The sequence below is a fragment of the Pelecanus crispus genome, chromosome 1 (assembly GCF_030463565.1).
Source record: "Pelecanus crispus isolate bPelCri1 chromosome 1, bPelCri1.pri, whole genome shotgun sequence".
NCBI lineage: Eukaryota > Metazoa > Chordata > Aves > Pelecaniformes > Pelecanidae > Pelecanus > Pelecanus crispus.
In genome coordinates this window covers 137,874,558-137,886,778 of record NC_134643.1, presented here as the reverse complement: position 1 = coordinate 137,886,778, position 12,221 = coordinate 137,874,558, and the positions used below count along the sequence as shown (strand labels likewise).

The window sequence follows — 12,221 nt, the reverse complement described above, 5'->3', positions numbered from 1 at the left end:
AGTGAGTGTTACAGCTTCGTTCTGTCCCGTAATGAGAGGGTTTGATGGGAAAACACCAGGTCTGACTTTAACAGGATTTTATGTATTCCTAGAGTTGATTTTATTTTATTGGATCTCTTCCTCTGTATCTCTCCTGAGTTTTACCTGGACTTTAGTCAGTGAATTTTATTAGCTTCAGAAATTCATAGCTGTGCAGCTCACTGGCAAGGAACAGAAGGTATTGCAATGGCTTTAATAGGGGTGTATTTTTTCATCCTTAGTTTTATGTAGGTTTCTTTTACAGTTTCTTTTAAAATGCCATTCTTAAAACATGAACAGGTCTGATTATTCTGCTAAGAACTGCACACTGGAGATATGTGTCAATGATTGGTATTATATTGTATTTAACAAGCTGAGAAATAATAACAATTTGAGGAGCTGAAACCAAAGCTATTGGGAATCCTGTCCAACAGTATTTTTAGGGAAAAGCTTATCCATAACTAAAAGGGAATGCTGTCATTACATTTCTCAAAGATCCAGACAAATGAGGCCTGGGGTTTTTTTTAAGGCGAAAAGTATTTGGAGGGAGAGAACAAGTGGTATTTGTTCATCACTACGGTATTATTTGACTAATAAACAGTTTGATGTCAGCAGTATGGTCCCCTGAGTGCTCATGTGAGCATAGGTGGGGAACATCTGAGAGGTGCAGTATGGCAGGATCTTCAAGGCTCTAGGGAAATCCTGGGAGATAAGTGTCTTTAAATCCTACCTCCAGCAGTGAGCTCCTAATATCGAGTGGAGCCACACCAACCCAGACCATTCTCAGCTACAGAACTTAGTGGTACCACCCAGCTGGACTCTTGCTTCCCATGAGAGGTGACACTGGAGAGAGGACTCTGGGGAGCTGCTGGAAAGGGCAGGGGCTGGAGAGTGAGCAGCTGCTGCCCGTTTGCAGGAGGGTGCTGCTCTTGGATGGCAGCACCACCACCTCTTCAGTACTCCGTGTCACCCCAGCCAGTACTGGCAGAGAAGAATAATGTTGCATTGACACCTGATTAAGCTCCATGTGGAAACGGTTTGGTTTTGCCATGGCTGGTGTTATGAAGTTCCAGTGGTCCTCTGTGGACTTTGGCAGGCCGCTGTGCCTCCTGGGTTGTGCTTTGTTACACCTTTTGTGTGGGGCATGCTTCTTAGCTCAGGCACAGCACCACACAGGGTCAATCTGCACTGTGCCATTCCTCATTTGAAACCCAGAGCACTGGGGAGTATGGCATAGAGAAGGCACCCTTGAATTTTTCAAGGCTTTTTAGCTCTGGCTGAGCATGCAGCAGGAGGCACTTGGGATGGTTCCAGCCAAGCCACTCTCTACAGTGGTCGCAGCAACAATAAGGTAATGCTGTGCAGGACCTGTTTGGGTCTTACAAAACCAGGTGAGGTCTGACAGTGTTTGCTAGCCCTGTTTCTGTGCTGTGCCCAAGTACTACCCTGCTTCTCTTGGCCGTGGAAATGCACATGCCGTGCTGCACCTGAGCTAATAGATCTTGCTGAAGTTAGCTGCCTCTGCATTTAGCCATAATATGTGTATCTGCAGCTGCATCATGGCTGATTTACAACTTGGATAAAATGGCTTGAGGCAGCTGAGAGTGGACTGCTGAAATTCAGATGCACTTTTCATGGTATTTCACTTCCATAACATAATGTGAGGAATGCAAGGAATGCAGAGAGATGACAGCTTAGAAAAGCTAGTTTGGCTTTCAGACACCAAGGGGGCTGACACCTGTAGCGTGAGGAGCTGCTATATAGAGCAGCTTTTCAAATAGCAGTTGGGCACTTGGTCTTCTGTGTCATTTACGAGACTGAGGTTGTGGGCATTTGGCAGACAATGGGGCAGTTCTCCACTGCTTTCTTTCAGCAGCAGCAGAGCTGGCAAATGTGAACGCCAGCAGTCTTGCTCCTTGCATCCTGTCACCTTCTTCGTTAGACCCCGATTTCACAACATACCAGCACCAGAGGCTGAGCCACTTGAAAGAACTCCCTGTCCTGTGCGCTGGTTCCCACCTTTGCCCCACGATTCCCTGTCCCTTCAGTTTGCTGAGGGTGGCTGTTTGTGAGGATGAGTAATAAACAGCATCTGTCAACTGGCTTTAAAACAGTTCTCTTAAAAATAAATACATAAAAATTCCTTCTTTGTTGGGGATTGAAAGAAATGCAATTATGTCTGTGTTACTGCTCAAGAAAATACATGTGGAACCTCATCCTTAATTAAACAAATGCTATGATTAAAGTAAGGGCTGAGAAAGGCAAACAGACTTTCCGACCTATTGAAAAATAATTCCTTTTTTCAGCATTGCTTGAGAAACCCGTCAGCAAAAGACGAGACAGTGAAGCTGTACAGAAGGCCAAGATCCTTTACGCATCCTGCATGAATGAGAGTAAGTGGCCTGATTTGAGGGGGACACATATGTGTTACTTGTGTTCATAAAGGCAGGCTTTTTTTGCTTTCTGCTGAGCTCTGTGAAGCTTTGTGTAGACACACGGGTTTCGCTGATTTGGATTCAGCTGAATGAAGAGGGTCTTCTACATATTTCTGAAGTTGGCTATTAAGACTGAGGTACACCAAGGCACAAGAAGTCAGTTTTACAGAGACCTCTGCTTGTCAGGGAACTGTGCAAAAGGATGCCAAAACTGTGCCCCAGGGGTGTGAGGGTAGTGCCTGGTAAATCAGAGGAGCCCTATGATGAAGTTCTCATACTGACACTTTCAAGAGCCTGTCGCTCAGTGCCTTCTACCTTTCTCTAAATACATTTAATCAAAACACTTCCACAGGGCTGGGCATAGAGCGCCATGGACTCTTTAGCTTTGAGTTATCTGGGTGTCAAGCAAGTTTGGATGGGGAGCACTATAGCTACCATTGCCGAGTGTTTTTCCTGAGCTTGTAAATGTTCTTGTAAAGTGATGTACACTAGGTTGGGACACATCACTACCTTTATGTAGCTGCACGGGTGAAAGATGAGTTGGGAGGGAGTGGACTTTGTCCTTCAAAGTGCCCTTTATCCTTTGGACTGTTTCAGACTTTATTTCCTGAACAGTTTTCTTCCAGCACGGCCTGAGACTGACTCTCAGCAACTGAGCCTGCCCCTCAGCCTTGGTACTGACATGCTGACCCCTCTAGTTTTCACTATGTACAATAACCCCTTCTCAGAACCAGTGAAGTTTCTGTGCTAGTTCCTAAGCGAGGAATGTTTTTTTTTTTAATTGGCTTAATTCCAGCTCTTTGCCTTTTTTGAAAGGAACTGATTTGCCTCTCTTATTCTTGATTCAGATAAACTGGGTTGGACTCCCATGCTTCTGTGCTCACAGGCAGAGCAGAGGCTTTGTGTTTCAGCTATTGTGTTTTGTCTTGCCTAGAAATCAATCAACGCCGATAAATCTTTGGGTCTCGTGTGGCTGCTGCTGGATTTGAATTGTCTGGAATGTAATTGTTGTCACACTTTGACATTTCAGATAAAATTGAAAAAGCCGACATGAAACCCCTGTTAAGTATACTGAGGCATTCACCTTTCCGCTGGCCTGTGCTGGAATCCAACATTGGACCTGAAGGGCTGTGGTCAGAAAGGAGGTTTAGCTTAGTCCAAGCCTTGGCAAGCCTTCGTGGTCAATACAGTAACTCTGTCTTCATCCGTTTATATGTGGCTGCTGATGACAAAATCTCCAATCAGTATATCCTGAAGGTACAATATAGCATATCTAATAGGTTGCTTTGTATGGTATTTTGTGGTCTCATGTTTTTAAAAACGTGTTTACATGCTAAATGTTTACACTTGATTATTGTTGCTATTATCTACTGACTTACAGATGTAAATAGGTGCCAATTTATGGGAGTGTAGAAGCCACTAGGAACCACATGCTATTGAAAAATATTTCTGTACAGGGTATTTTCTCCTTTCAAATGGCAAAAAAAGGTAAAATATCTTCCCCATGGACCAATGTCCAGGGTCTATGTGTGTGAAACAGAGAGAGGTGGATATGCAGTCCTGAGGGTGTTCTGGGTGCTGCTTATGACTCATCAGTTTAATGAAGAATGTTTTTTGTCTGTGAAGATGAAGAATGGTGCATCAGTAGCAGATATTTTGAACTTGAGCTACTTTTCTTGAGATGGAAACACATTATCTTGTGCTTATACAGCACCTTACAACACAGATGTATCCCAAACACTTCTAAACCTGAAATACAGAATTTACCTTTTTACTGAAATGCTGTTGCTTTTGGACCAAAACATTGCCAGTTTGTTAACAGTGCATGGCATTACACAACAGTTTAGTGAGAAAATGACCCAAGAAGTGTTGCCTTACTGTAGTCTGACAAAACTCCAGAGAGAATTGTAACTATTACTGTGAGCTGTCACCATGGCAAGACTGAGTGCCTGGGCCAAATGCATTGTTGTTGTTTAAGAAGTAGAGATGAGCAGCCAGAGTAAACCAGCCGTCCGCTGCTACAAGAAAATAGTTCATGAAGGCAAGAGAGAAGGGGCAAAGAAGGAAGCTATGATGCCATTCATCACAGCAAAATAGGATCTATGATCCTTACGTTGCTAGTACCTTGGCTAGCTGTAGGAATAGAGCCAAGAATACGTTGTATTTGGGGATCAAACAACAATTAACTGTGGTGGTATTGGAGTGGGTGTCAATTCTGAGTCAGTTCTTTAAAATGGCTTTTGACTGAGGCATTTAACTGGTATAAAATTGAAGGCTAACTTTTCCCCATCTCTAGGACATTTTCCTGACTAGTCAGCAGCAGATCAACAGTTTGCTGTATTAAAGATGTCATTCTGCTAAGATGCTGTTCAGATCCTGTCAGGATCGCTTTGGCTGGAGATTTGTTTAAAAGAACTGAAATGGTAGAACACAGGAGAGATATTTAGGTATCTCCTGTCATAATATTTCAGTCCAAGTCACCTGTCATTGAAGGCCTGGGCAGTTATATCCTTATTGCTGGTCTCTTGGAAATGAATTATACCTAGCAGTATGTTCACTCAGTATGCTTAGTACACCTTAGAATTAGGTATCTAAATAACTGAAGCACTACATACTACAAATAACCTATTATTCTGTAGGGTATTCTGTTGTTGTTAATTTGATTAAGAACTTGATCTGCAGAATGCAATAGCCAGTATTCTACTTTGTCTGTGTTTTAACAAATTCCCAGGGGTGCAGATGTACCATGGAGTATTTCAATCTGCTTGTGAAAAAGGCTCTTGCAAAATTCTTTTTGTTCAGCATTGCAAAACCATGAATGGATCAGAAAAAAAGTAGAAAACCAAATAAAACTTTGTTCAGCATTCAACATGATCTTTTTTTCTTGAGGGCTAACGAAGTTGATTAACTTTTTTGTTTATTTCTCATATTTGTGTTTTCTTGGTTTCAATGGGTTGTCAAATCTAACTCTGAAACCAGGAAAATCTGGATGAGCATTTCATGTGACAGTCGCATAACTGAGATAGCCCAAATCATCTGAAGTTAACTATTACCAGGACACACATATGCAAAGCATAAGAGTATATTCTTTTGGTTCAGTATGCTAAAAAAAAGAAGGTGATACTGTTTTTCGAAGAATCAGATTTGTGTTGAGCATCACAGCTACTCCCCTTTCAGTGTATGGTTTGTTTTATTTATTTATGGTATATTTTAAAGGTTGAGAATATCAGCCAGTAGAGAAAAAGATGACATTTATTCGTTCATTTTAGATTCTAAGTCATATTTATTTAGGTCATTTTTATAAATGTAGAAAATGTAAAATATAAATGGCATATGATTTAGATTAAAATAGACTTATGTGAAATTGTGTGAATAAACATAATCTCTCTTCACTAGACTTATCTTTTAAAAACAAATACAGCATCAAAATAATAATTTTAGAACATCAAAACTGTTGTTTCTGCTCCAATCAGTACCTTATTCAGAGTTTGGAAGCTGGTTAAATTATGTTTTCAGCTTCAGCTTCCATACCCTAACCTAACCTGATCATGTTGAAGTGTTTTGGGAAATCTCAGTTTCCAGTAGTAATTTTAAGATATATGCTGCGCTGTGAGTTTTGCCTGGTTAGGAACTTGAAACAGTATGCAAATACTCCCATGTAGTCATTTCACTCAAAAGACTAAGTGCAGATCTCAATGAATTTTCAGGACTGGTTTAGAAACTACCTTGAGGACCTTATTCCAATATTAGTGTAACTGTAGACCAACAAATTTGATCCATGTTTAGATCAAAAGGATAAGCGAAAGTCAAAGATCCACCTGGACCTACCAGACATATCTAGCTAATGTACTGGAGGCATAACAATTTTCTGTGCATGCATGCAATCATTTCTGTGGCTGGTATCCAGCTGTTTCAGTACATCTGTTCAAAAAACCAAATACAGCACTCACTGCTGGTCTAGGGTGAAGCTCAGAAGCATAACCTCAATTTCAGTCAAAGGCAGCTAACGATGCTTTCCAGATACCTGGCAGCTAACATGCTCCAGCACCTAATGAGCATTTGGTCCATACACTAGACTAGTGTTTGGCTCAAGCTGGCTGTTGTGCCTCTGAAATATGTATAGGATGAATGGTCGTCAGCACCAACTGTTTGTTCCTGTAGACCCAGTCCTATTGCATTGCCTACTGTTAATGGAGCCATAAACACATAAATCATGTAGGTGATTCTTTGCTGTACCAGGCGGCTCAGATATTGCGGGGGCTTCTGAGATCTGATCTGATCCCCAGATCACAGAATTGTGATTTAGGTAATGTCTGTCAGCACAGTATAGCATTCTTCTGTTGTCTTGAAATCCTGTGGAACTCAGGCCGGTGCAGTGTATTATGTATTAGATATTTACACACATCTATCATAATTGCCAGAAAAACATGAACATTTCCAAGGTTGCTTATAGGGCTACCTTTGAATTCTGATGAATTTACCTATTAAATGCTGCTTCTTGTTATTTTTAACAGCTTGACCAAGCAAGCCTCTCTCTTGCATCTCGAGAGGATTACCTAGAAAACACCACAGAAGCGAAATCTGTAAGTATTATTAACTGGAAATCAGAGTGACCATTTTCCCCCTCAGTTCTTTTCATTGTTGCTTTTATTTTGTTGAGCTCCAAACTGAGAAAGGGTTGTGGTTTGTATGGAACTGGATTTTTCAGGATATCTTCTATCAGAAAGCACCACCACTACAAGCATCACTACCACAAACACTCTTGCAAAGTTTTTCAAATGAAGATTTTTTTTTTTTTGTAAGATTTGGGGTGCCCCCTGCTTTTCTTCCCCCTCAGAAGGGGCCTCTGGAGTTCATCTTGTCCAACCCCTCTGCTCAGGCAGGGTTGATCTCTGAAGTATACTACTAGTGACTGGCCTCCAACTGGACTTTTTGCTGCTCATCACAACCCTCTGGACCTGGTCACTCAGCTCATTTTCAATCCACCTCACTGTGCACTTCTCTAACCCGTACTTTTTCAACTTGGTGAACAGCCACAACTGCTGTCCCCTCATCCACCAAGATATTAATGTAATTGTAGAAAGTTATCAGGCTGGTTAAGTATGATTTCCCCTTCATAAATCCATGCTCACTACTCCTGATGACCTTGTCCTTCATGTGTTTGGAAATAGATTCTGGGAGGATTTTCTCCATCACCTTCCCAGAGATTGATATGAGGCTGACCAGCTTGTAGTTCCCTGGATCTTCCTTCTTGCATTCCTTGAAGATAGGGGTGATACTTGGTCTCCCAATAGCTATGACCTTCCAAATATTATCCAGAGTGGACTTGCAGTGGTATCAGCCAGCTCCCTCAGCACTCATGAGTGCAATCTATCAGACCCCCTGTATTTACTTATGTCCACTTTGCACCCTGATCTGGTCCTCTTCCACTGAGGATAGGCCCTCCTTGCTCCGGACTTCCCCTCTGGTCTCAGGGGCCTGGGATTCCTGAAGGCCAGGTCTTACCAGTAAAGACGAGCAAAGTTGGCATTGAATGTCTTGGTCTTTTCAGTGTCATTTGTCACCCTGCTCCATTTAGCAGCAGACCCATGTTCCCTAGTCTTCCTTTTGCTCTTATATATTTGTAGAGTCTTCTCACTGGTCTTCCCATCCCTGCCAGATTCAACTTCAGGTTGGCCTTGGTTTTCCTAACCATATCCCTGAAAAACTTGTCAGCAACTCCATACTCCTGGGTCACCTGTCTGTGCTTCTACCTCTTATACACTTCCTTCTTATGTTTGAGTTTAGTTAGGAGCTCCTTGTACACACATGCAGGCCTCCTACCACCTTTGTTTGATTTCATGCTTGTCAGAATGGACCTTTCTTGAGCTTGGAGGAGCTAAGGTAGAGCTTCATGCATTCGCACTGGTCTCTCACATAAAGGTGAACTCCTCCTCCACCTTCCCAGCCTGTCCTTCCTAAAAATCCTGTATCCATATATTGCAGCTCTGCAGTTGTGCAAGCTATCCCACTATGTTTCCATGATCCCAGTGAGGCCATAGCCCTGTAACTCCACACAGACTTCTAACTCTTCCTGTTAGAAGAGGAAGCATTTTAGCATTTAGTATTTTAGGAAGAATGTTAGAATTCCCCATGCTGTGTGTATTAGTGTAAAGGTATTTCCAAGGGACACCCAGTCATGCTGATTCTTCAGGATAGCCTTGAGAGCTTTCCTTATAAGGCTGTCCTGCAGGCACTTCTTTCTTTACATACCTACCCTCAAAGGGGTTCCATTTCAGCTCTGTTTTGTTGATTGTTATGTCCCCTCTTTTCCCATCACCCTAGGCCCTTGCTTTGCCCACCCTACCTGCACCTTTCTAAGTTGTTTCTTGAGCAATCTCTCCCTCTGCCATTGTTTCTGGTTTAAAGTTCTCCTTATGATGTTGCCCAGCCTGTTGGCAAAGATAGTCTTGCCCTCTTTAGTCAAATAGATCCCGTCTCTTTCAAGCAGCTGTGAATTCTCAGTGAGCGTCCTGTGATCATAGAAACCAAATCTCTGCTGCTGATGTCAGCTGCGCAACCAGATGTTAACCCACAAGATCTGTCATGTCCTCCTCAGGCCCTTGGCCCTCACCAGCAGGATCAAGGAGAACACCACCTGGGCCACACGCCGTTGACATCTCTCCACAATAGCCCTGTAGTCATGCTTGATACTTCCCAGGTCACCCCTGGCAATAATATTGGTGCCTACCAGGAAGAGCAGCAGGGAATTGTGGTCAGAGGGCTAGATAAGCCTTGGTGGCCTCTTCATAACATCCTGAATGTCAGACCCCCAGCAAACAGCAAACCTCCCTAGATGACAAATCAGGTTAGCAGATGGGGGCCTCCATCCCCTGCAGCAGTGAGTCATTTACCACTGTCACTTTCTTCTTCCTTCTAGTGGTCCTGAGGGTCTCAGGCTCAGCCACAGTGCTCCAATTGATAGTACTCCTGGGTCCTCATCAGCCACAAGAGCAGTGGATTTGCAGCCTTCATTGTGATGGGAGTTCCCACTTTCCAGTTTCATAGGCACAGGCTCCTCCTGCTCTTCTGCTGCAGCTCAAGGTCCAGGCTTTTGAAGCTGCAGGGTCTCAGGGGAGGTCTGGTTGATCATTCTCATCTTCTCTGAGGATGTGTGATCTGCTGTCCTCTCACAGCTCTCTCACTTGGCAGGTCCTCAGCAACTGTGCAGCTCCTGCATGCTAGAAGACCATGTGCCCCGGCCTTAGTGAGAGGCCTCAGGCACTCCTGAGACTTGCAGAGCTGCATCCTTCCTTATGAAGCACCATCCAGGTCCAAGAGTCTGATAACAAAGAGACAGTTACACCAGCGGTGCCTGGGGATCATGTCCTGTGGCATGTGACCACTAAGGATAGCTATGCCAGACAAAGTTTGCTGGTCTTTTCTCTGTGAATTGCTGCATCTGTTGACAGCCTCTGGGAGCTGTGCTCTGGGCCCGGCTCTTATGTAGGTGCCTCTCTGGCACGGGCTCAAAGGGTGGTCAACCTTCCCTGATCAGGAGTCAGCTAGAAGAAAGGCTGTGGGCACCCTTTGATCAAGCACAGCTGCCAGAGTTAGCAGCTGGTGGTGCTACCCTCACCTTAGCTTTTACCTGACCTGGTGGCAGCAGGAGCCCTCAGGTCCCTCAGAGGGGACCCGGGAGTTCCCAGATCATGGACAAAGTGTCCAGAAGCTCAAGAACATCTCAACAAAGTGGAGACCAGAAGCTGCCATGTCTGCGGGCTGCCTCAGTGAGCTGCCCTCAATTAGGCCAGAAGGCTAAGCACATTTCAAGGGCCACTGCAGGTTATTATCAAGTTAACCTGAATTCATTTAATGAAGAGAAAAAGAGTTCCTCAACAGATTTCAAGTATTCATTTCCTCTTCCCCCCACCCCCTTTATGATTTCTCTGCTACAGTTTAGTTTCTTGCCACTTTTCTATGGACAACAGTCATGAACCAATGACGTTTATCAAAGGCTTTAATGTATCAATACTTAACAATGGCAGCACCATTTTCCCCTCACTCAATGAAGGCCTGTGGGCAGTATCCAGCACATGCAGCCCAAAGCTCAAAGAACACAACCCCCTGGGTTGTCATGGGGGACAAGTTATCGCTACTGACTAAGTTTTCACAGTGTTGCTTCCCTTTTGAGTTCCCTGAGAGGTTAGTAACTTTTTTAGCCCCATCTATCAGACTAGATAATGCCAGGACACAAAGAATTGTATTTACTGAAAGACTAAAGGTGGAAATGCACTAGGATATGTTTTCACTTTTGTTCGACTGTGGGCCAGTAGGAGTTAAAGAGCAAACTGATCCCTCCAAAATCTCTGAAAGATTATGCTGGGGGCGGGGAGGTAGCACAGAAGTCACTACAGTATCATTACATACAATGTATTTTTCTAACATTTGTGTATATACACTGAGACTAAAATGTGCTTTATTAGGATAGCCTGGGGAGAGCAGAGCAGAGCACTGTAGCAGGGACGTGTTGCAGTGCCATGGCAGGAACAGAGGAGAGAGCTCAGTGGAGTGTCCCTTTATCTCCCTATCTTCTCAGCCACTAAGCTTGCACTTGTATACAAGTACTTCTTCAGTCCTACACTGATTGCTGTATGAGTTGGTGTAAAATATTGGTGTACATTCATACATGTTGTCTAATCCCATTGTAAGAGCTGTAAGTGCTGTCAGTCTAATCCAGAAGTGTCATTTGCATTTCCTGACATTTATACTCCATGAACCACAGCAGGTATCTGTCTGTCATGCACAGTATGTTTACAGTGTTATTTCTCCTTTTTTTTCTTGATGACAGCAGGCATTCAAGGTAAGGCAAGCACAACTTTGGTTGCTAGGTCATGAAAATCCGAAGTATTATATTCTTTGCTATAGCTGGGCATTTCTGGTCTACTGCTACAGCTGTGCTCAAGAGCAAATCCCATGGTCATTTCACTCTTTTTGTTTCTTTACAGTACCGAGATGCCTTTTTGCAGTTCATGGTTGATACAGCAGTGCTTCTGGGTGCAAACGCTTCACGAGCCGAATCTGATATGAAGTCAGTTCTAAGACTGGAAGTTAAGATAGCTGAGGTAGGTAATCTAACATCACATTGAAGCTAGCTTTTACAAAAAAAAGCACAATCCTTTTTCAAAATGGAAAGCCATTATATCAACAGCCTTAGCAATAGTGTTTTTTGGAAGCAGAAGGAAAGGAACAGAACCTGATGAAGAAAGGATGAACAATATTCCTCCCTTAGTTAATTGTTAAACTGATTATTTTATTCTCGGGGAAAAAAACCTTAGCCAAATACTCTTGGTCCTTTAAATTGTTACTATGTCAACCACGCTCCCTAGAGGTAAGTTTGGGGGCGGCATGCCAATGTTTGAAGGACAGTGTGCTAGTGAAGTCCTTCAGTCTGCCATCTCAGTGGAGGTAGGGGATGGAGATCCATGCAACAGCAAAGACGCAAGGGTTATTGATGTGTTAGAAACAAAGGAAGCTCCTTAGAATGTAGGAATTAGGGCTTCTCCCCCCAAAAATGTGGCGGGATCAACAGCCCAACTGAAGTGCATCTACACCAATGCACTGGAAACCATTGTGCGGCTGGAAAACTATGATATAGTTGCAGTCATGGAAACATGGTTGGATGACTCACACAACTGGAGTGCTGCAATGGATGGCTATAAACTCTTCAGAAGGGATAGGCAAGGAAGGAGAGGTGGTAGGGCAGCCCTGTATGTTAGGGGATGTTTT

General features: G+C 43.4%; 1 protein-coding gene across 1 annotated transcript in view; it reads left to right on the top strand.

Annotated features, from left to right (window-relative positions):
- The window catches only part of PHEX (phosphate regulating endopeptidase X-linked), a 109,068-nt gene that overhangs the window by 20,899 nt on the left and 75,948 nt on the right, over positions 1–12,221 (top strand). The window contains exons 4-7 of the mRNA XM_075720467.1: positions 2,325–2,411; positions 3,484–3,710; positions 6,968–7,036; positions 11,441–11,557. Of these exons, the coding sequence (XP_075576582.1) occupies positions 2,325–2,411; positions 3,484–3,710; positions 6,968–7,036; positions 11,441–11,557 (500 nt within the window). The remainder of the gene's footprint in view (positions 1–2,324; positions 2,412–3,483; positions 3,711–6,967; positions 7,037–11,440; positions 11,558–12,221) is intronic.